Source organism: Papio anubis, chromosome 13 (assembly GCF_008728515.1).
Source record: "Papio anubis isolate 15944 chromosome 13, Panubis1.0, whole genome shotgun sequence".
In the NCBI taxonomy this organism is placed as follows: domain Eukaryota; kingdom Metazoa; phylum Chordata; class Mammalia; order Primates; family Cercopithecidae; genus Papio; species Papio anubis.
Window position 1 is genome coordinate 42,348,081 of NC_044988.1, and position 25,934 is coordinate 42,374,014.

Below are 25,934 nucleotides of genomic sequence, written 5' to 3' on the forward strand. Positions count from 1 at the left end.
ATGCTGACTCTTGCTGTAATGTTCAGAAACTGATACATAAAAATTCAAGTTTACTGCTTTCCTGTAAGGCTTCTTACATAGTGGACACACTTTTTAAAGCAAGCTGTTTCAAGATCTTCAAGTTAATGAATAGTAACATAAGAGAAATACTGTATCTGAACTCAATACAGCATGTTTGTGCAACTAAAAATTAGACATCACAAAGAGGTATTAAATCATCTGTCCATAATTTATCTGTTAAAATAATAAGTATACAAAACTTCAGCATTGGAGGGCAAAGGTAAAAAGATTGTCTTTTATGTTATAATGAAATAAAAAATTAAACCAGTGTCATCATTTACTGAATGAGTAGTACACAGAATTTCAAACATATTGGTTATTCTATAGAAAGCATTCACTCATTTACTTCAAAGTGTGAGGTCACTTGGGTTTGGAGTCGGAAGACACAGTTCTGCTACCATACAGAGTGTCATGGGGTAAATCACCACTGCTGAACCTCCATACCCTCTACCACAAAAAGGATGCCACTTTCGTGATGCTACTGTAAGCTGAGAAGCACAATCCAAACAGAAGTGAGTGCTCTCACAGGTCATCAGCTCTCCTGGTCACACTGATCACTCGGGCAGAATACATGGAGCCTTTGGGAATCTCTTCATGACACTTTTACCTCAAAGGTCAAAAAATGAAGCAGAAAGTACAGATCAATGGATTTAAGACTAGGCTGGCTGAAAAAGTTGCATTCTAATTCTGGCCCTATTTAATTTATTCATCTATAAAGACACCTTCTCTAAGATGCTACAAAAATATATTGAATAGCAAATTTGCTTTTATCCCTTCAAACAATACATTATGTCAGGACAGAAGTCTGATTATATTTTAAACAATGAAAAAATAAAATAAAGATAAACATGAAACCTAAAATGTGAAAAGGCTATTGAAGAAGACTGGTATTGTTCCTGAAGATTCAGTAAAACTCATATAAATAAAACGTAAGTTTAAAAAGCCAGGAAAAGGTCAGGGAAAAAAGGCAGGATAGAATAGCAAAAATAATAGCAATCAGTACAAAGTCTTTAATTTTTTTATTGGTTTGAGAAAGAAGGTAAAGATGTTTCTTCCCAAACAATGTTAAAAATGAGTTTTTCTTTATATTTGTTCAAAGTTGTTTTTTCTTTTGAGGAGCGGAGGCATTTACAAATATTTTTCTGATACTTTGCGTAGTAGTGAGAAAGAGTAGAGACGGCAGTTTTCCTAACTATTTAGCCACTACAGAGTGAGGCCACCAGAACAAGCATCCCACAATGCAACAGAACATGCAGAGCCATGCTACCACAAGCCTGGTCACAGGATCACACAAAACCTCCGAATGGCCAGCAAAAATGCCAAAGCTAAATTACGAGATGCAAAAACACACTGAAAATGCTTATTTGAGAGTTGAATTAAAAATTCAAACTAACTTTTGGTTACACATGGACTAACTTTTGGTTACACATGGACTAGAAGAAAAAAGAATACCATTAGTGATGCTGAAATGTGATATGGCTATTAATGCAGAGACTATTCCTGCACGTGCAGACAGGATTGTTCCCTTACAAAGGAGCTTGAAAGCTTCATAATTGGAAAATATGATTTTCAAGAGTTCACAATCATCAGTACAATGTGAAAACGTAACAATCTCATAGCTCTGTTGGATTTTATGTTCTTATTTAAACAAAGAAAACAATCCAAAATGTATATACGAAATCCATATCTGGATCTATCCTTGCATTGGGACATTACAAAAGCACAAAATTGTTTTCACAGACAAGTTGTAACACACAGCCATAATGAGCTTTTGAATCACTGATACTCACACATAAAAGGGGGCTCGATCGTCAGCAGGTGCTGCAGAAAATCTAGAATGTGAAGCATACGCCGCGGCATCTTTTTACAATGGTGTTAACAAATGTCAATGTCTTGTGCTGAATGTGAGATGCATACATATGTAGTTAAAAGTGGGTGCTCCTGGTTGTTTTTTTTTTCCCCTTTCCACTTCCCTCCCATCTACACCTCCCCCAGAAAAGCATCTGCTCTTTACTAGTGTCTATAGCAGTGATTATTAACAAGCATGAAAAAATGTAACTGCAATCAATCTTTTATTCCTTGATCAGGAATTCATCCCACACTTTAGGTTAAGGCAGGTGAATTCTGATTCAGCTCAGTAATTATCTGGCAGATGTTATAAGCAGCTGCTGCTAAGCACAAAACCCTGGCTATTATTACAGAAATATAAGAGCTCCTGGCAAGGTGGAGTGAGAAGTGAAACAGAATGCATTCTGGTGAGGCTTCGCATCTGGTTTTCCATAGAAAATAATGAAACCTGGATCTTAAACTGGCTGTTCTTGAACTCTTGAAACTCAAATTATCTACCCATGCATGCATGAACACACACACACAAAAGTTCCTAGCTATCTATCGTAAATGGCAAAAAAGAAATCCAGTGCATTGTCTCAACAAGCAATGCTTTCCCTAAAAACCAATCAGTTATGTAACTGAACCACAGTCTCTTTTTTTAAAGTCCCTACAATACACCCCTCCACCACCACCCAGATTAAGCTAGGTTCACAAAGAAAAATAATGAGAAAGAGATGTGGATGGAGCCTAGATCCAGGTAATGAGCACAAAGCTTAATGGGCCCGAGGCAATGTTATGGTTCCATTCAGAGTAATGGAAGGACTAAATGTTCCTTTTGGGAAGATTATTCACATTGCTTTCAAGGTAATTCTAAACCTTTTGCTTCACGAAACAAGTGGTAAGAGAGGGACAGGGCCAAAAACACTTCATGCAAAATGCACAGAACATGCTGCTCAGCCCTGGTCAACCTAAATGGCTCTTTGTGTTTTAAAATCTAACATATTTTTGTTTCTGAAAAAGCATTACGTAAGGATGATTTTAGTTTATTTTTATCATTACTCAATGAGTTAAGCTATGACCATTTGAATCAGAGCATCTTTAAGGCATGTGAGAAGAAATCAATGTGTTTTGAATATTTGCATGTGTGTTTACCTATATGAGAGCAAGACTGACTGAATGAATGAATGGATGATTGATTTCCAGAGGAGGGAAGGTTGTATGATTTTTCTTCTTTTTAAAATAATTTAAGGTTCTATAGTACATTTTGCCTCCTGAGATCCTAAAGCAAGTACTTATGAAGCTAGCTCTCTAGATATCTTTGATAGTCATAATAAAACTTCTGCCCACATGACAGGGTAAATTCTGCTGAATCGGTGGGAGAGGGGAAACGGAAACACAAAACAAAAAAATAAGGAAAGGGGAAAAAAGACTTTGAGACTGAAAATGTACCTCAAAAGTTTTCTAGAGTTGACCAGATGCATGACTTATGCTAAACTGGTGTCACAATCGTCTTATTTTTTAACCACTCTTAAAGTTCTGCAGTACATTAGAACTGAGGGGTAGGGCTAGTACCAAGTACTAATTCTGGTGATCAGAATGCCAAAAAGTGGGCAGCAGAGCAGTATCAGCACACACAGCATAAATGTACATCATGGCACAATAAATCAGATGAACGGTTACTAGGTCGTCTGCATTTTATACTACATCTAATCCACGTAAACTAAAACCCCTGCAATAAATACCTAGTCTCCATGTGATCTATGTCATGGAACACTGGCCATAAGTGGTAAGGAAAACGCTTGAAGTTTCTCTTTTCTTATGGTAAAAGGACTGACATTTTTAATGAGGTTCACTTGTACTCCAATTATTATAAGGCAATTAAGGAACAGTAACATGATCTGATGATCTGTTCAACTGTAAATAAAAGTCAAAAAAGCATACAAAAATATGAAAGCCCATTAGTGAGGATTTTGCCTAAAAATAATACTTCTTTTATATAAGACAGAGGAATCTGTTCCAAATGGTATATACTTTTCTCCTTTTTATTGACCACAGAATGAAAAACAGTCTGTATAGCTTCTGTTACCTAAGACCTAGCAATACATACTTTGCAAAGGGACTGGTAATAGAGAATGTAGTCAGTAAAATAACATTAATACAAAAAAGTCCCCCATACTAGTAATAATTACATCGATTTTAGGTAAACAATCTTTCCCTGAGCTCTTATTTTATGATGTTATCCCTCATACATTAAAAACAAATATTCAAAGATTAATGCTAGAGGAAAACGTCACATTGATGAAGTGTCACAATAAAGTAATGAGCTGATTTTTATGTTGGCTCAAGGAATGTTTAGTGACTTAAAAACCAAACCACATATATGATGTGCTTTTAGTACATTATGGGATTACTGGAAATTTTAAGCACTTCCTGACAAAATATCCTCCATGACCTACTAACAGACCATACCAATATATTGGTCTATCCCCTGGGGTCATGAGGTAGCTCAAGAAAGGGTAAGTTTTGGGTCAGATGGACACTGTTTTATCTTGTCTTTTGCATGCATGGTCCTTAAAGAACTGTCTTAGTTCTAGGATTCACACAGGTCAATTAGGTAGGGTACAATTCCTTATAATGGAGCCAATCCAAACATCTTTCCAAGATCCTAAAAGTGGGCCCTCTTGCTCTGTGAGAATCATTGCATCCCCAACTTCTATCGTTGTTGTAGAAATCACTGGAGAAGTATAATTAAAAATACAAAGCAACGTTTCCAAATTTTTAATATTGCTATAGTCTCCAAGAAACTATACTTACAATCGAGAACTACTCAAAAACAGTCAATTTCTTGAGTGATTTATGTTTAAAAAAATGTGAAAACGTTTGTATCTCAAACAGAAGTGTATACTGAAAAAGAATTCTGATTAATTGAAATTCCTGAATTTCCCAAGCCAAACTGGGATCCAAATGATACTTACTTTATGTCAGGGCCAATGAGAGAATGTCTTCTCAACATAGCTCGTGCCTGGGCATTGGTTACACTGATGGTAGACTCTTCATTAATGGACAAGATGCAGTCCCCAACGGCAATCCGGCCATCTCGACTAATGGCACCTCCATGAATAATGCTTCGAACAATCATCCCCAAGCCATCTTTATTAGCACTAACTGTCATTCCTACAGGAAAAGAGAAATGCAAATATAATTAAACACATGATTTTCCAATTCATTTTAATTTGAATTTAATAATTTCTATGATTTATATATTAAAAAATACGAGTAACATTTTAGTCAATAAAAAGCACAGCAAAAACAGGAAAAAATGTTTCTAACAAAAAATATTAAAAAGTGTTTCTAACAAAAAATATTTTTAAGTAAATTTGTAAATGTTTGTGAAATTGTATATAGTCAATACATTATAAATCAAACAGGTCTACATTGTGGAATGAATGTAATTTAGACCATGTGATGTGCTGACCCCTTGAATAGAAAGGTCTCTCAGGGAAAGTACTATGATAGCATCAAATCAGTTTTACAATATTAGATCATCTCTTACACATAAAAGAGAATAACTATTACCTTATTCCTTTATCACTTGTTCATTCAAGATCTATTTACTATATGGCTAATATGTGCCAAGTACTATGTTGGTTGCTTAGGATAAAAGCATAGCACAGAATTCCTAACATCAAGAAGCCTGTATTGAAGTCTTCATACCTGGAGCCTATCGCAGTGGTGTCCGAAAGCATAGTAGTTTGTTGAAATGAATTTATGTGAACTTAATCTTAATCTATTTCCATTTTATCTTTGAGCTTCAATAAGCTTCTAATTTGGATATTAAATTGCTCTCTTTTCATGTCCCCTGGATATCTCACAGAAAATGCAATCTTAGTATGTATAAAATTGAACCTGCAATTTTTCATCTCACTTTATTTCACCATTTTTCTTCCCTTTTTTGGTAAATTGCACTACTACACTACCCTCCATTATTCAAAGTAGAAATATTGGGGTCTTTCTTGATGCATACCTCTCTCTTATCCCCTGTATTTAATCCAACACCAAATCCTGTCATTTCTATCCTCAAAATTTATCTTGAATCCATTTACCTACCTTTTTCCATTTAGATACTAACTCTAGACTAAGTCAACACCTTCTCTTGCCTGACTTTTTGCAAAAGCCTCCTTCCTAACTGGTCACCTGCCTTCCATGATTATCTCCTCCAATGCATACTTCCCTCAGAAGACAGAGAGGCCATTACAAAAGAAGACAAGTAATATCCTATCAGTCCCTTGGTTGCAACTCTTCAATGGTTTCCTGTTATGGTAACACACAACACACTTGCTCAGCACAGTCTATAGGCCAGGGGTACACTGGCCTTTTCAGTGTGAATCCTTGCACTGTGTTATGTCCTTCTTGGTTCCCTGAGTTCTAGCAACAAATACATCTCATCTCTGTCCATTTTGAAGTCTTTGCCTGACACCTTCTTTCGGCAGCTCTTGCATAGCTAACTTCCTCTCACTCTTCAATATCAGTTCCTCAAAAAGTCCTTCTCAACAGACTCTATCTGAATTAATGTTCACTCCTCACTCTATCCTCACTCTATTCGTTGAAAAATATAAAATCTTAAAAATTATATTTGAAACTTTGCAAAAATAATGTAAGTTCACTTAAAATGAAGTGTTGAAAGTTTCTTCCAAAACAAAATTATATAATTAAACAAGCTATGGAGAGATATAAAGCTACCAGGATATTTATAAAAACTTTTCTTTGACAGATGTCACAAATTCCTTTTTAGGTTTTCATATATTTAAAAAAATGATGTCTTTCCAAATATTAATTCTACTCATACCAAATCAGATATGATATTTCAAACATTTAAAAAAATGATTCTGATTATGTTTCTAGCCTAACATCTCATATGTGGATATGGGCAATCCAGGCTCCTACTTACTTTTTTCTGATAGAAATAAAACATTTTTAAATGTACTTAAAACATTGTGTTAAGACTCATACTAACGATTTTTCAGTGTATTGTTAAGAATACACCTCTGCTTACCATAAAACAATAAGATATCATTTAGGAGAGAAAAAAGGCTGGATCCGAAATTTTTCAAAAGGTACTCTATTTTGTACTGTTAAAGCCAGCCTTCCCAGCAATATCCACAATACAACTGTACTTTGGTAAAATAAAAATGTGTCAGCACAAAGTAAAATTTAACTCAGTGGATCACACTGGGAATCTAACTCATTGTCTTTTTCTCATTAGCATCATGCAGACTACAATAAGGCAAGACACAGACATGAAACCTGTCATGAGCTATGGCCGACATGATCTCTGAATTCACTTTTAATAGCATATTTAACTCATGACTCTCAGCTATTATGCTGTCAGGTCACATCAACCATGTAAACCAGGAGGTCAACATCAGTTAGCTGAGTTTATACTTTCCTTTCACCAAACGACAATTTTCAAGGTTCAATAACTTGGATGTAATCTCCAATAACTAGATTTTGGTTGTAACTTGTAAGATCTTTCCATTTTATTCGTGGAAGAAGTATGAAAGAATATCCCAAATCCCAAATCGTGTGCTTTGGAAATAGAGACCCGGTTACGAATCTGAATTATTCCACCACTTCCAATCAGCACAAGCTTGGGCAACTGACTTAACCTCACACAGAGCCTCAGTTTACTTATCTCTAAAAAGGGATGACATTTGCTCTTATGGTTGTTTAAAGAATTAAGTGAGAAACACATATGTATAGTAACTTTCAAAATACCTGACACAAAGTGTACAACAAAATTTAGTCACAAAACTAAAAACAAAACAAAACTCATAAAATATGTTTAAAATGCATCTCTCTCCCAAACCAAGGTTACATTGCTCCCTAAAGACTAAATGTAAATATTAATTCAGCTTCAAAATGAAGCTTGTTATTACAACAATCATAATGTGCCCTTGGGTAACTCAAGTATTGAATGTATTGTATGGTATATGTGAAAATCAGAGACAGACAGGTTTGAGTTCTGACTCTACCTCTTTAAAGGTTGAGTAATTTCAGAGAAATTGCTGAGTCTGTCTATGTTTCTGTATCTAATCAGTGAAGGGAAGATAAGACTTCCTTTCTTTTCCCCTGAAGAACCTTGTTTTTTACCTTCAAGTCCAAACACCACATCATTAACCAAGGGACCACAGACTTATGAAAAAGCACCAAGATTAGAATTTTTTAAAGGTCACTATATGCATGTGTACATTTATTAATGTATCTGTATTTCTGTATACAACATTTTCATTCTAATTTTAACAAAATTCAAAAACCCAAATGATTCATGAAATCAAAACAATGGATTATGACAGATTTACAGAAACCTGCCATTTATTAAAGCTTCTTCTGGTTATCACAAGACAAAGAAACAAATTATCCACAAAGCTAAAACTGCAAACAACTGCTTATAGCTGATTAAGGGGAGACTATGAATCTAAGAAAATGAGCTCACTGATAGACCCCTTCATAACATACTTTTCTACCAGCACAAACCCAGCCTCTATTTAGACTGCCTAAAATACTATTTATCACACTTCTTGTTACTTCAAGTTATACAGCCAACACCTTCCTACACTAAAGCTTTATTGAATGCTTTATTTTAATATTTACACAGATTTTTCAAGATTCCTTTACATTTAGTTATTTGAAGTGCTATAGAAATCTGAACATTGAGCATCTCCTGTCAAATGAGATAACAGAGTAATGTTCTTGCCTTGGCATGCAGTAAATTTTAACTCCAAAATGCCAGAGGAACCTCACTGGGTCCCAGGAAATCAAAAAGCTAGGGAGAAAGCCCTATAAACATATTGGGCATATCAATAATGGAAATGAAGCAGAAAAGTTAAACTAATTGTGATTTACAGTTTTGTATTACAGTGTGAATGGTAAACTAATGGTGCTGTGATTTCACATTTAAATGTCTTACTTTTCTTTTTTTGAGACAAAGTTTCACTCTTATCACCTAGGCTGGAGTGTAGTGGCATGATCTCGGCTCACTGCAACCTCAGCCTCCCGGGTTCAAGTGATTCTCCTGCCTCAGCCTCCTGAGTAGCTGGGATTACAGATGCCCACCATCACGCCCAGCTAATTTTTTGTATTTTCTGTAGAGACGGGGTTTTGCCATGTTGGGCAGGCTGGTCTCGAACTCCTGACCTCAGGTGATCCACTTGCCTTAACTTCCCAAAGTGCTGGGATTACAGGCGTGAACCACCATGCCCAGCCAATTGTTTTACTTTCACTAAACAAATGAGAGGGCTCTTTTACACTTTAATTTTAAAGTCAGGCTGTTGAGGGAGGTTTAAATGGATTTCTAGATGTGACAGAAAGGAAAGACAGTTCTGCCTTTCACTGTTTTCTTCCAATAACTTAACTAACCTAGTATATTTTTATATCAAAACTTAAAAACTAAGATGGAAGCAACTCAAGTGCCCATCGATAGATGAATGAATAAACAAAGTATAGTGTATACATACAATGGAATATTATTTAGCCTTAAAAAGGAAATTCTGACACATGTTACAACATGGATGAACCTAGAAGACATTATACCCAATCACATATGGACAAATACTGTATGATTCCACCTACATGAAGCATTTCGTCAAATTCATAGAAACAGAAAAATGAATGGTAGTTGACAGGGGACTGGTAAAGAGAGCAATGGGGAACAATTGTTTAATGGATACAGAGTTTCAATTGGGGAACCCAAAAACGTTCTGGAGATGGATGGTGATGATGGCTGCACAATGACGTGAATGCACTTAATGCCACAGAAATGCACTCTTAAAAATGATGAAAATGGTCAATTTTATGCTATGTATATTTTACCATAATTTAAAAAAGCAATATATCTTGACATATTAGCAGAATAAATAAGAAAATCCATATAATTCCCCAACAGATGAAGAAATGCTTTGACAAAATTCAACATTCTCACAATTAATTAAAAACTGGTAAGCAGGCCGGGTGGGGTGGCTCACGCCTGTAATCCTAGCACTTTGGGAAGCCGGGATGGGTGGGCTGCCTGAGCTCAGGAGTTCAGGACCAGCCTGGGCAACATGGTGAAACCCTATCTCTACTAAAATACAAAAAATCAGCCAGGCATGGTAGCAGAGGCCTGTAATCCCAGCTACTCAGGAGGCTGAGAGGGACAAGAATTGCTTGAACTCAGGAGATGGAAGTTGCAGTTAGCCAAGATCATGCCACTGTACTTCATCCTGGGCAACAAAATGAAACTCTCTCTCAAAAAAAATAAAATTGGTAAGCAATCCAAATAGTCAGATTGCAAAATCTGATGTACCCAAACCATGGCTCTTACAAGAGCCTCCTAACTGCTTCACCAACCTAAGCTCAATGTTCTTCTTAAAACACAAATCTGATCATGTCACTTTCATACCCTTAGCTCCCGCTGCCTACATGAAGCATAAGGCAGTACATGGCTGCAGCAGAAGTTCTGTGTCCTGCACACAAACCCATCCAGCAGCTGTCTCCCACTTATCATTCCTTTAGTTCCAACTCTGACTTTGCTGGTCATCATACCACACTTCATCCATATCGAACCAGTTTCAGTAATATTTAACATCTCTCTGCCTTACTTCTAAGTAGCTTTCAACTTTTTCAAATTCCTCAACTATGTGGTAAAAATCTCCTCTTTTCTGAAACCATTCTAAAGTTCTCCACACTTGGAGAGCAGGGATTAGTTATTCCCTCTTTAAAGCCTTCAATGTTCTCTATAAGTATCTATCATAGCACGTACAATATTCTAACGCCTTTAGGATTTTAAATGTCAATTAGCTTACTCTCTTAAACCTGCATTAAGAACAGTAATATTATGGTGTCTATGCATAGTGGATAGAGAATTAAAATAAATGTTTGCTACTTCAGTAAATATACTAGAATTATAGTTCTCAAATAGGCTTTGTAAAATCTCTGCCTTATCAATTATTCAAGAGAAATGGGTTCTATGGCCAATTAAACGTGAAAAATGCTACATCTGATAATCTCTTAGTGATTCACAATGCACATGGAGTATAAAAGATATTGAGATGTAAAAAGAAACCTGTCTTCTTAAATTTATCTCATTCCAAACTTTTAAACTTGGAAGTCATTTATAACTCCTATTAACATCCTACAGAACTAATATTTTGAGTAATATGGCATCAGAAACACTAAATTAGCTGATAAAATAATTCTAGCATGGCTTAGATATCTGTCTCATAATCAATGAGTTATGGAAAGTTCTGCAGTTCAAGCTTTGTATCATCCTGTTAAACATAATGTATATAAGAAATATTACAACAACATAAATATTATCTGCTACAATTCTCTGTTTAGCTGCTGTTGGTAGTACCTCGCCACCATCAAATGGAACAAAATCTTGGCGACCAAGGCTGAAATCCCACTCACCAAGTAAGCACTGCTGGATTCCACTGCCAAATCTCAAAACAAGGAAACAAGACCCTGCCATAAGATGTCAATGTAATGGGTAGTGGTTGGTTACTTCATAGAAAGAAAAGGATCTCTGATACTGAATTAACCATAGAGTCTTGGGCTGCATTTGGACACTCAAAGCAACTCATCTACCACCCTATTTATCAAAAAAGACAGGGCTGAGTCACATGACTGTATAACTCAATGAGAGAACAAATATGCTCTGCCTCAACAGTTTTAGCTATTGTAATTAGGATATTTCTACAGAAAGTCTTCTTTGCCCAATTCTGAGGGTTTTGTGGTTAAAATAGGACACAAAAATCCTGCCACCTGGGAAGCCCTACTGAATAACTCACATTTACATTTTGGTGGTGGCACACCTGGTTGTCTTTTTAGTCTTTCTTTCAGCGAGTGAAAGAAATTAAATGCAAACTGACTTATACATCACTGGTTCATTCAAAGAAACTAATAATTTACTTTTCCAAAGAATTTAGAATTCCAAATTGCTGAGTTTTCATTTTCTAAGAATTCCTTTTCTGATTTGCTGTTTCATACACAAACAATTCATATATCTTTTACTGAATGTAAATGAGGCTTGTGAATACTCTGAAATAATTAAGAGAATGAGGGATTTCTGCTCATACGAAGTAAACAAACCTGTAAACCATTTCAGAAAAAATAATGAGGACATAGAAAGAAAAACCATAAAAACTACAGGAAAATTTCTACCATCTGTTCTCTTATCTACAGCAAAAAAATATTGAAATTTACCATGTTCAATATTTCCCCTTGTCAAGGGGGTTAAGAAATAGGTATATGAGGAAAATGAGAAACTTACCTAGGCTAGAATTGCCTTTTGCTATATTAATAGTCCTTTCAAAAGATTCTTTAGATACATTTTGAAGCATGACACACTCAGCATTAGAGGCCAGGGAGCTCTGTTCAAGCAGGTACTCAGAGCCCTGTAAGAAAGAAAAAACAAGCCACAAGTCACATGGAAAGGGAAACTAGACTTTGGAGTGTGATTTCAACATCACGCACGTTCTCTAATTGATTGTGCTTTATTCTGCAAGAACCTGCAACCAAAACAAGTTCATAGGTTGCTTTCTGAAAATCTTAGTGCCAAGAAGCACTCATTCCAAATGAAGAGAATGGCCAGAATAACCCTTCAACATTCCCTACCTCATCATAAAACACAAACCATATCTTTAAAATATTACCTTTCCAGCTGAATCGGGTAGCACAGAAGGAAGTTCTGCACTTGATATAACTTCACTTGGTAAATGAGATTCAGTCCACACTATTGTGTTTTCACATTCATATTGCTGTTCAATAGCATTTGCAGGTGTGTAGTCATTTATAGTAAAGCCAGAAGCAGACCCCATACTTATGTCTACCAAAGGTGTATTCTCATCCTGTCTTTGCAGGAGATTCTGGGTATATAGTTCCTCCAAAGACATATGCAGATCAAGTAGTGGATCACAAGAATTTTCAATAACATCCTGGTAGTTAAAAAACAAAACAAAAGAAAATGAAAAATGTGAACAGAATTACATCACTTCTTAATGAACAACTATTTAGTAAAATGTAAAACATAACACTTATTACTCAAAAAGCATTAACAAACACAATTCTTCACTTAGCAGGTTTTCTGCATATCTTTATTTTCATAAATGCTTTTAAATATATTTCCTGCAAGTCATACATCTTATGTTCTACTGCGTTATACTTGTACAAGATACTAAACATAAGATCATTTAGATATAATACTACGTTATATTTACAAATAAAATTATTCAGAGTTTAAATTACATAGAAGAGCAAGTAGCATACTCCCAAATCTCACTTAAAGTGTAGTTTGTTTCCCATCAGTCTGAAGTTCCTATTTATTATGAGATCAAGAACATAAAAAGTATGACATTAATTGATTTGGACTCATAAGAGCCTCCCAGAGAAAATTATTTTGATAGGCATTTATAAGTATTTATGGAGAAGAATAGACAGCCTTACAATTCAAATTATCATAGGAAAAATTTGCATAAATACCCTGTAAGATATAACAGAAGGAACAGTAAAATGGGTTGTCATAAAATGTAGGCTCTAAATCCAGGGTCTGTTATTAACAATTTGTGTATCACAGAACCTCTCTTGGCTTTATATTACATAATTTCTACAATCCTCTGAAACTCTAAATTTAATTTTATAGTTCTATATAAATGTGTGTATCTACTTACAACAGATATATTGTATCACTTATGGGCTCTGGGTAAGCAGTTGCTTCACAAACTGCTGTTGAATAAACATATCAGTTTTCCCTTCAATTCTTTCATTGATAATTTTAATGTATAAAAGTAGCATATGAACATACTATTGCATAAAGGATTCAAGATACAGACATATATTGTGTATGCATATAGAATACAATACGAAGAGTCTTTGCTATGGCTTCTACTTCCATTCCCTTCCCCAATAAAAATGGCTGGCATCAGTTAGGTGTTTATCCATCAAATTTTTAATGCATTTGCATAATATATACATATAAGTACACATGCACACACTCACACATACAAGCAGATATACATATATTTTTAAAACTAAACACAGCCATACAATAAATAGCATTGTTTTTTTTCTGCAGTATCTTTTCATCTTGATGTGAGAAATTTCCATGTCAATTTAAAAACAAGTCAACTTCAATCTTCTTATGGCTGTAAGTTATTCCTAAGTATGAAGGACAGTGGTGTGTAGACTCTGAAGCCAGGATGCCTGAGTTCAATTCCTGGCTCAACACTAATTAAATGCTAGAGCTTCGACAAGTTACTTAAACACTATGCCTTGACTCTCTCATCTACTAATTGGGGAAATCAACAGAAACTAATACAGGACTGTTGGGAGGACAGAGAGTATTAATCTCCACAAAGTACTAGAAACAGGCCTGACTTAACAGAAAATGTGCAATAATTTTTAGCTACTGCTGTTATTTATACTCTACATCTTTGTCCATATGTGTGAAGATATATTCACTATGAATCACTAGAATTGCAATGGCTGGTCAAATGATATGCACACTTAAAATGTCGGTACGTGTTTTTAGTAGAGACGGGGTTCCACCGTGATGGTCTCTATCTCCTCACTCGTGATCTGCCTGCCTCGGCCTCCCAAAGCATTGGGATTACAGGCGTGAGCCACTAAAAATACAAAAAGATTAGCCAGGTGTGGTGGCTGGTGTCTGTACTACCAGCTACTCAGGAGGCTGAGGCAGGAGTATGGCGTGAATCCAGGAGGCGGAGCTTGCAGTGAGCCCAGATTGCGCCACTGCACTCCAGCCTGGGTGACAGAGCTAGTCTACATCTCAAAAAAAAAAAAAAAAAAAAAAAAGTTGGTATGTACTGCTAACTTGTCTTCCAGTTTTCTCTCACAAAAGGACAATATGGGAATACCTGCTAATGAATCTTGCCAGCCCTAGATTAGTTTGGCAATCTGATTTGTAAGAAATATATTCATTAGTGTTTTATTATGTGTGTTCCTGACAATTATCAAAGATAAGCCATTTGTATTTCTTCTGTTAACAATCTCTTCAAATTCTTTATACAATTTTTCTCAGAGTTTAAATTATATACAGAAGCAAATATCTCATAATTTCAAATTTCACTTAAAATGCAATTTAGTTCTAATCACTTTGAAGTTCCTATTTATGAAGAGATCAAGAGCATAAAAACTATGTTATTAATTGATCTGGATTCACAGGAGCTTCCAAGAGAAAACTATCTTAATAGGCATTTACAGGTATGTATGGTGAAGAACATTCTTCTCGTCATTGGCATGGTCTGAGTATAAAGTCTTTGTGATATACACTGCAAATATTCTTCCAGTCTGTCACTTGTCTTTTAGTTTGTATAGGTACTATTTTGTCATGCAGAAGTTAAATTATCTCTGCAACCAAATTTGTCATTTTTTTATGCTTCTGGGTTTTATGTATTACTTAATAAGTCCTTTCACACAAAGTAAATGAAATGCTTTCTAGTATTTTTCTTCTTTTATAAATGCTTTGTTTTACGTTTTAACCATCTAGATTTATTTCAGGGAATGGTGTGAGATATGGGTCTGTCATTTTTTTTTTAATGGGTAATTAATTGCTCCAACACAATTTATGACACTCCTCTCCTTGAATGCAACTTATTATCTCTCTAGAATTATCAGATATTCCTAGCACAAAGAATTGAGGCAAGTGGAAATATTATATAAGCAATCAACATCTGTAGTATCCTCAGAAACAAATGATAGGAAGGTATCATCCTCCACACTCCCAGGATCTAAACAATAACCTATTGGCTCCCTCACCCAACTTCGATAATTTTATTCTTAGGAAAAACAATAATGTACTTACTACAGAATTGGTTAGCTTCTATATTACTAAATTAATTATAATAATTAGTAAATCATCTCCCCCATGCCTCAAAGATAGCAATCAAAATTGCTTTTCATTAGAAAAAGAGGTCAAGTCGCCCTTGTTAGCTGGGGTGTACTGTAAATGGTATAACAGTCCCATGAATAATTCATGAAGGAGTTAACACAGACATGTAGAAAAGAAAGAGCTAATCAACACAGTAGACAACATACACCCACTTCAGAAACGTTTCTGGTTGCTCAACAACCAACTCAGTTTTATTTTTAAAAGTCTTATGGATCTAAAAGAAAAACAGTTCTTCCCTCATAAGAGGTACAAAAATAACCACAATTTCCCAGTGCAACTTGATATCTAAAGTGAAGTATTTCAAAAGTCTATATTAATATGTGACTTTGCTTGATATATTCTTGTCCTCACTACAAAATTAGAAAAAGGTTAAATTAAAATGTCAAATGTACTTTTTTAAAGTTCTATTTCTTAAGTGCAATGCATAAATTAAAGTTAGACTTGCGCATATTATTTACCCAGATAATATATTTACAAAAACTAACTAAATACACGAGCATTCAATAGCCATAACCTGCTTTTCTTCAATAAGTAGTCTACCAGAGAATTCTTATTATACTTTTAAAAAATATATTGCAACCACAGCTGCTCCAACTGCCCTTCTCCAACTCTTTCTGAGATAAAGTACACTTCCTTTATTGTTTTGACACTGATCCTACTAAGGAAAAAGGCAACATCCTTTAAACCTTTGAGAGTCTGCAATTTTGTCACTAAGACTCTCACAGTCACTCTCATCATTTTAATTAGAGTGATTTAGTTTTTTATTCTAACCCCATCTGCAAAAAGAACAATTAAGAAATAGTATCAACATTCTAAACATGGATGTGAAGGCAATAATATTTTATGCCAGACAATGACACTAAGAATTTGTAAGAATGTTCAGACTACTAAAAAAAATCATTAAATCTGTTAGTTGAGCTGACGTACAAGGTGCAAAAGGGTTCCTATCTTGATAAACATCAAGTTCAATCTGCCTTAGAATAAAAAGTATTTCCTGGCAGAACCGACATTCAAGAATGAAGGATGGACACCATGTTGGTAACAATATTGTCACTGGACAGAGTGAGAGTACGGGTGTACACCGGAGGGTAGGGTGTAAAGGTGTGAATAAGGAGTAGAAGGGGAAACTTCAATAGATATTAAATCTGTATCCATTGTATTTTTAAAGCAAAACAGAAAAAAAAAGTATGTTCTAAAAACCATGTTAAGATTTTAAACAAAAGTCTGCAAATTTATAAAACAATTATTTCTGCATTTTGTCATATCTTTGGAGGTAACAAGGGAAAAGGAGTAAAATGATTAACCAAAGAAATAAAACTTACAATAATAAGAAAGACATGGCTAGAGCCATGTTGCTTTTAAAATCCATACTTCAATGACCTGCCTCTATTAAGCCAAATGCCATAGAGGCAGGTGTATTTTTCAGGTTCTTGAGTAACAGCTATTTCCCATAAATCTTTACATGGTAACTAATCAAATTAAACAAACACATACTCTTTTAAAAAAAGTAAAGCAAAATGGACCCCTAAATTAGATAATTTTGTGAGGAAGAGCCCCAATATATGGCTGCAGCCCTTTAGTGTTTAGGCTGCCCTGAAGAGCGAGGCCTCCCTCTATGAAGAGTTTGTGCTGTAGGTGATTAGCACTGCTCACTTCTGGTAGTACACCTGACGAAGGCCAAAAGACCATTCATCAAGGGGAAGAGACAGGTAAAATTATTTGTTCATTTCCAGTTGCCATTTAAGGCTCCAAGATTATCACATATTTAGCAAAGTCAAAAATCTAAGGAACCGCTGAGATCCTCACACTCTATTTTATCCTTTCAAATCAGGATAGAGGCATCTTTGTTTTTCTTAAAAATCATATACTATATGGTATTACTTTATAATTAAAAAGCCTTTAAGTAAGCTCACTTTTAAGAAAAATAGTCAATTGTAAATTCCATAACAAATCACCATTGGGTCTTTTTAATATAAATTTATTGCAAAGAAACAGGAAGGACACATTATATACTTATTTTATTTACATGAACATTTTTAGTAAAAGTCTAGGTATTAGAAAGTTGTCACCAAAAATATAAAATGTTGCAGAGATTTTACCATGATGTAGGAACAGTCCCACATTCTAAGAAAACTAAGAGCACACAGGAGTTTCACAATGTGTTTTAAAGCACCCTCATTAATGTCTTCTTTGTTGTTTTGTAGTTTAAGTATTTCAGTTGATAAACCAGCTTGCCAAAATTTGCTTCAACAAAAGAGTAAACTGCTTGGGGAAAAAAAAATAAATAAATAAAAAAGGAGGCAAACAGACTTCAGTAAGCCAATATGTTGTGCTGCATACAGCCAGCATTTGCCCTGTAAAATATATGCTTCTCAGTATGCAGATTGTGTAATCCCTTTAAGTAACAATTACTAAGTTAAACAATGCAATCTGTCCACTGGCAAGAAGACGTGTGCTATGCTGTGGATTAGGAGATTCCATCAGGAGATGAACTCAGCTTCCAGCCCTGAGGCCAGTAAAGACTGAACACATTCCAGAACACATTCCAGACAGGACACAGCCAGACAGACAGTCTCAGGTGTGGTGAGAGAGGAGCATCTGCTCCACTCAAGATTATACCTTGCAAACCAATTCAAGGAGATTGCCCAGCATCATTTGCAAGGATAACAGGTGCACCTTGAACATAAAAGAAAATGCTTTGAAAATGTTCTGGCTAAAAAACCTGTTAATCAGGAAAAGAGGTAAACAGTGCTAGACCTATGGAAATTCTACTTTCCAACTTATTCATAAATACCCTTCCCACTGAATTCAATTTACGCAGAAAATACATATTTCATATATTAAAAAACATTGTCCAGTCTTTTCAACTTAATTTTAAATGTATGTTTATGGTATATTTCCGACATAGAAAAATAAAGAAAATATATTCATATATGAACTGTTTGCCATGATTTAACATATATAAACATTCTGCCATATTTTCATCAATCTCTCTTTCTTCATAATATGCTATAATGTATTAGACACATAGCTAAATTCCCATACTTCCTTTTTTCTCCAAGGATAACTTCTTTTTTGAAGTTGAGAAGTATCCTGCCAACACATTTTTAGATTTTACTATACATATGTACACAGATATTCATAAAAAATATATGTTGAATTGCTTTGCATATCAATTTCCAAAAAAAAAACGGCAAAAAATCAAAAGAAAAATGAGCAACCCAATACAAAATGGCCGTAAGATATGAAGAGATCTTTGATTAAAAGTGAAAAACAAATGGCCAATATTATGAAAAAATATTCATTCTCATTAGTAATCAGGAAATCCACATTAAAATGGCAAGATACCATTTCATACCCAAAATACTGAAAACATTTTAAAGCATTACTTATTCAACATCATAGAGTATGTCAACAATAAAATTAATATAGTTGGGGCATTTATGCCAATAATCTATTTCTAAAATATGAACGGCACAGATATGTCAAATAGTGACTAAACTCTCCATTCATATCCAGTGACATAAACATAATTTACCATTCACTGTGTTTTTTTATGTACAGTATTCTTTGGCATCATTTTGTATAAAAACATATGATAGCATTAAGTTTAACTTAGCTAGTAAATGTTAAATTAATGCAAGAAATATTTTACTATTCAACTCTGCATAGAAGTCAGTTTTAAAACCATTAAGAGAATAAAGTTATTCTTGTAATTTTTCCAAAGTAGACACTGCTAAAAACACAACTTGAGAAATATATGATGTTAAATTTTTCTTTCTGACATGCAAACCCTGTTTTGAGTCTCTGTGTCTATCATTCTCAGACACTAAATTTAAATAGTTTCTAGTAATCTGAAAGCTACCCGACCAATACTGGCTAAATGAAATTGTACTTTAATCCAATAATGAGTCCACAACTGGAGAAACATAATGTCTCCAATATGTTATTCCCACAACTCCCCATAAGGACTGACCTCTGGAAAATTATACACAAGACTTTCCTATAAAAGAAAAATGGGTATTTCCTTTGTACCTTAGGAGAAGACGATGGAAGGGAAGAACCATAGTTCAGGCCATCACCACAAGAACTGCCATGAAGAGATAAAATAGAGGTTTGAGTAGAGTAGATGCTGTCATTATCAGGAGAGTATTGAGACTCGAATGTGGATTCATCTACTAAGTCAGCATCATTTGTGTCCACCTAGAAATAAAAGAATAATGTTAGCTGGGAATTCTGTTCTATTACATATATGACAAACTCCACTTGAGACTAAACGGCAAACTGGTATCATTCTTTTATCTATTATATTTTCTATATGCCCTCTTCACCCTCATCAGAGACTGCTAATGCAGCAGAAAAAGGATAAATAGCCCACCTGCAGTAGAAAGTGCTGGCATACAAAGTTATTTTATTTCATCAGTAAAAGGGCTAAAGGCAACAATTAACAAAGGGCCTGGATCAAGTCTAAGTTTAAACAGTTCCATAGTTAAGTAAAATATTTACTTTCTTCCAGTTCCCACGCCCAACTGTTATAATTTTATAATAAAATTACGTCATAATTTTTCCTAGTCAACTAAAATAAACTGTTATTCAACGAGGCAGCTAGGCAATTATATATTTGTAAGCCACACTAAAACTATATATTTTGTTTAAATTATCTTGAACTAGATTTTAAAACCATTCAAGTTGCAGAAACCAAAAAGAAAATCTGTGATTTCATGCTAAAATTATACTAACAAACAAGGGGCCTAATTATGATCTGGTTATGGTGAAGCTTTAAGTTATAAACTTGTTAGAAAATGCATAAAGAGTGAGATAGAGAATTTCACTACATATGCTCTAATAATCCTATTGCTGTCTTCTGTCACAGAGTCAAGATTAATATTTAAATCAAGATGAGCTTGAAGTTCTTTTTGCAATTCACTCAAAGTGATACCTCAGAATAGGCAGAACTGACATATATACTACCTTTCTCTGATATTACCAGCATTTTCTGTCTATCTTGGCAAAATTCCATATGTTCTATTTTTTTTTTTTTTTTTTTTGGTAATTTCAACGTATTGTTTAGCCAGGAGAAGTTAGAAGAATTGTAGCATTGTATCAGGTCACGTTCTTACAAAAAAACTATTCAAAATACCTGTGGGCCATTTTGAAATGATTTTCTCTTCAAATATATTTCATAGGCCTAATAATTTAAATACATGTTCAAATTCACTAATGAGTCACTATGTGGAGGTTGACCCTTACAAATATACATAACATACAACAATCTAGATAGATGGTATTAACTAAGCCTTGTGTCATAGATTACAATACATATTTAAGTAACATTAATGAGAGAATACCTCAATATAATTTGTATGTATACTGCTGGTATCTTAGGATCTTAGGAGAGACATTAACAATCAATTCATTTATTTACCGTAGAGATAAAACACTAAGAGTCAAAGAAGTTGAGTGACCAGTCCAAGATTACTTAGCTGGCTAGGGAGAAGACCCAGGATGCATACTACCATTATAAGATGCCAAGCTCACAGAAAAGTGGAACTAATCTGCCTTTTGATTGGTATCCATTTAAGGAGGTTCAAGGAAGCCATGTAAACTCCAGAGAACATTACTTCCTCGGTACTTTAGAAACAATCATATATAGTTTTGTATCCTGCGACATTTCAAAAAGTATTTGCTATGGCTGGGTATTATTTAACACCACAGTACCTTACGTAATTTGTTGTATATACTAAGCTCTCTAGTTTTGAAGTGCTAACATAATACTCCCGGAGAGCAGGGCCATACGTTACCTGGTATGTTAAGTATTCCAGTGTGAAATTGTTGCATTTATTATAACACATACAAAAACTTCTCAAATAGCTACTTCAAGAGCTTGCAATTTAAAAATATTAACGAAAGGAATTGTCTCCCCCAAAATTAGAATCAGCAAAATGTATATATAGTCAAAGAAATAATTCACTCTGTTTTAAAGCAAGATGTGTGCAGTTATAAACACATAATGAAGAATTTAACAGGTTTTAAACCTTTCTCCAGTCTAATGAAACTAAAACAAGTATTTAAAAAACAAGTATATTCCTTTTTAGCAACAGTGCACAATGTCTGCCCCACAAAAAAAACGTTGAGTAAGGAACCTAGCTCTAATAGTAGGGGTAATGTGAACAGGATGTACAATTTGTTGTATTTATATTGAGTAAATGTCATATGTATATTTATGCTTGGTATTTAGCTTTATCCTTTAGTTATTGATATAGCATTGTACCCTCTACCAGAAAAAAAAGTTTCTTAAGGGCAGAGTGGCTCCAAATACTTTTATTCCAATGGATACTATTTTAAACATCAAAAAGAAATGAAATTTTAATTTATAATTTTTCTGGCAAATCAGTATATTTACATATATGTATTTATAGGAAACATGATGTTTACCTTTCCTTAAAACTGTGGTGTTCTTAATAACTGAACCAATTCATATGATTTTCAGACTATAAATATCTAATGGAAAAAAGATACCTATTACCTCATTAAATAGAGCCAAAACAGTGCTTTGTGACTGAATATTGAACACAGTTAAAGAATGCCTAGAGATATCTAAGCGTGAAATTGGAGCAAACAAAAGCTCCACCAACTTTAGGTATGGCACAAAGACTGACTCTACACACTGCTACAATGCAATGTTAATTAAATTTTCCTCACAAATGTTTTTCATATTTACTGTGGTTTTTCTTCCCATTTTCAACTGTGAGAACTAAGTTGGAGAAAACATGTTTATCTTTCCAAAATATAATAATGAACAAAGAATATAGTAGATTTCTTCAGAATATTTTGAAAGGCAAAGTAAGACACATCAGGTTTCTGAAAGAAAGCTTGGTAAGTCATAGCCACTAACCAGAGCCAAGTCAGCCCTAAAGAGGGGTTTGTCAGCGAGCCCTTCTTCCTCACAGGAGTGTGGTGGGTAGAGAAAGGAATCCTCCTTAGCAGAAACATAACCTTCTTCTGGTGAAAGCTGTGGGGAAAATGGTATTCAAGGAAAAGAGAGAGAACAGCAAAGAAGAAAGAAAATGGAAAAGAAGGGTAAAGGCAGGAAAAGTGAGGGGGGGAAGAGAAAGAAATTGGAAAGTTTTCAAATGATATGACTTCAACATAGAATGTAAGTATAAAATCTGATATTCATATTTAACATTCATTTGATAAGACACAATGAGGATTATTTACTCTAATATAAAAATCACCTCTTGGATGAGAATCCCTTTCTACTAATTTTTCATTCTTCTTGTAAGATTATTTTTTAAATGAATGAATTTTAATATTCTAATAATCTTCTGGTTCTTTTTATCTGCAAAATATTCTGGCCAAACAATGACTTCCTAATATAGAAATGAAGCAACTTTTAGGTATTAAGAAATAAAAGAAGTTGCAGAAAAACAAATATTAAAAAGAAATATCAACTTCAGTCATCCCCCTACAAGAATATTATTTTAAAGAATTCAATTTACTTAAAAAGGAATGTTAGTGAACTCTACAGTGAACTCAATTTAGCATGGCTTATAAAACAAAACAAAACAAAAACCAAATCTCCACATGTCCACAGTCTGCTTAACTTGCAGTTTAGAGATTCTATTCCAAACTTGGTCACACTGACAGAAAAGCTACCACATTTATTCCACTCTCAGATGAAATGGGCTAAAATATTTAGATAATCAGCCTGCCTACATCACCTGGTATCAGTAAAACATACAGAAGAAGCATTATAGGGGAAAAAACCATTTTTCTTCTCTGCCCATATATGTGAGCTTAACATATATTAAGCCTCTATCATATTTTGCAATGCGTACTGAATTTAAAATATCAAATACTGTCATAAAAGAAATTTATTTTGGAACTATACAGAAAAAAAAAGACTGCTTCTGAATAACTGGTATGGTTTCACCTTAAGGACAGTAAAAATAAAAGGTATATTGAGTCATATTTGCCATTTCTCTATGTCCAACAGAAAGACCAGAACCAAATTTATAATCCAATCTCAATAAATAGGTAGAGTCCCTGATAGCCTATCTTTATTCTTACATTCCTGTCCATAGTGCTCTTTTGTCATGATTTTTACAAGCCTCGTTCGATTTCAGATTGGATTACCATATTCTTCAATCATCTTGCCCTCCTTCTCTTTCTTTTTTCATAAATACATTTTAATAGGCTACTGAAATCATTTGTGAACTAAAAAGTGGTGCACAAAACTTTAACTGACACTTAAAATACATTGACAAAGCTTACTGTTTTAACAAATTCTTTCACAAAAATCAACAAACTCATATTGCTACTTATGAAACTATATTTATGTGTTTGCCGCGGTGGCTCACGCCTGTAATCCCAGCACTTTGGGAGGCCGAGGCGGGCGGATCACGAGGTCAGGAGATCGAGACCATCCTGGCGAACACGGTGAAACCCCGTCTCTACTAAAAATGCAAAAAAATTAGCCGGGCGAGGCGGCGGGCGCCTGTAGTCCCAGCTACTCGGGAGGCTGAGGCAGGAGAATGGCGTGAACCCGGGAGGCGGAGCTTGCAGTGAGCCGAGATCGCGCCACTGCACTCCAGCCTGGGCGACTAAGCGAGACTCTGTCTCAAAAAAAAAAAAAAAAAAAAAAAAGAAAATGTGTATCTGCTTTTTCACTTCAAACTATATTCACGTACTGGAAAACAACCCACAAATATTGAGAACATCTCTAATATTTAACTGCAATACAATAAGTGCATCTAATACAATATACTGCTTTATGTAGCACAGATTCATAAAGTTGTTTCTATTATTACAGTAATTTATGATTTGGGAGCTATTCCCTGCCAGGAGAGCCACAAACTGATGAACCCATTTTGGAAAGTTTAATTTCCTGCTCTGCAGTAATTAGACAGCAAATGTGTTGAAGTCAACTGAATTTAGCAACTTGAAGTCACTCTGACAGAGATTCTACTTTATTCCACTGTGATTAAAGATTTTGTTGTTAATGCTATTAATTTTTCTAATACCCCACTACATTGGTATAGATATTGTAAGCCATATTCATTTTAACATATTTGATTTTGCATTCATCATGACCTTATTATCAAATATAAAATGTCAAGGCTGGGCACGGTGGCTCACGCCTGTATTCCTAGCACTTCAGGAGGCTGAGTAGGGGGACAGGGGGGGATCACTGGAGGTCAGGAGTTTGAGACCAGCCTGGCCAACTTGGTGAAACTCTGTCTCCACTAAAAATACAAAAATTAGTCAGCCATGGTTGTTGTGTCCCAGCAACTCAGGAGGCTGTGGCAGGAGAGTCGCTTGAACCTAGGAGGTGAAGATTGCTGTGAACCGAGATTTCGCCACTGCACTCCAGCCTGGGCAACAGAGCAAGACTCCATCAATCAATCAGTCAATCAGTCAATGTCAAAAGTGAACCAAAGACCAATAAGTTAGAAGTTTATTTATAAACTTCCTGGCTATTTTCTTTCTTTCTTTTCTAAAATATTACTCAAAATTAAATCTTTATACCCATGGAGCTAGTAATCACGTTGATGAAAAGTACTAAAAGTCATGATTCAGTCATGAGAACACCTAAAGCTAAAAGTAGACCTATGAACCATTTTGCTTATAAAAGGAAGCAATAAAATCGGAATTCTTACGGGTAAAGGCTTAGCAACTCCTATTCTCACAGTTCCTGATGGTGCTCCCTTCAGTGCTTCTACAGCTTCCTCAAGACTGCTATTTTCCAAGTTAACATCATTTACAAACATGAGTCGGTCACCAGGAAGAAGTCGTCCGTCCTTTTCAGCAATGCCGCCAGGCACCAAAGAACGAATTATAATCACAGTGCTTGCTGGATCAATTGGATCCTGACAGAAGGCAATAAGGAAAGAGGAGTCAGCTCATTTTACAACGAAAATTCTTCTACAGGTCGTCCACTCTAAATTGTAAGGAATGAGTAATTGTTTCAAGTGTGTTTAAAAATTTTCATGCCAAAAAAATTTCATACAAAATTTCTAATTATTTAGACAAAGATTATCTCCATTTTAGAGGGTTTAGGAAGAAGTCACCTTAAACAATGGCACCCTCACTTCCT

At 34.8% G+C, this 25,934-nt stretch overlaps 1 protein-coding gene across 9 annotated transcripts in view; it reads right to left on the reverse strand.

Annotated features, from left to right (window-relative positions):
• MPDZ (multiple PDZ domain crumbs cell polarity complex component) overlaps positions 1-25,934 on the reverse strand; it is a 174,462-nt gene that overhangs the window by 58,907 nt on the left and 89,621 nt on the right. For 8 of the 9 annotated variants that reach the window (XM_031654225.1, XM_031654232.1, XM_031654226.1 and 5 more), the window contains 6 exons: positions 25,498-25,707; positions 22,731-22,847; positions 19,871-20,038; positions 12,582-12,863; positions 12,200-12,323; positions 4,866-5,064 (listed from right to left, as the gene is read on the reverse strand). In XM_031654225.1, coding sequence (XP_031510085.1) covers positions 4,866-5,064; positions 12,200-12,323; positions 12,582-12,863; positions 19,871-20,038; positions 22,731-22,847; positions 25,498-25,707 — 1,100 coding nt within the window. The remainder of the gene's footprint in view (positions 1-4,865; positions 5,065-12,199; positions 12,324-12,581; positions 12,864-19,870; positions 20,039-22,730; positions 22,848-25,497; positions 25,708-25,934) is intronic. The other variant, XM_031654229.1, reaches the window with a different exon arrangement.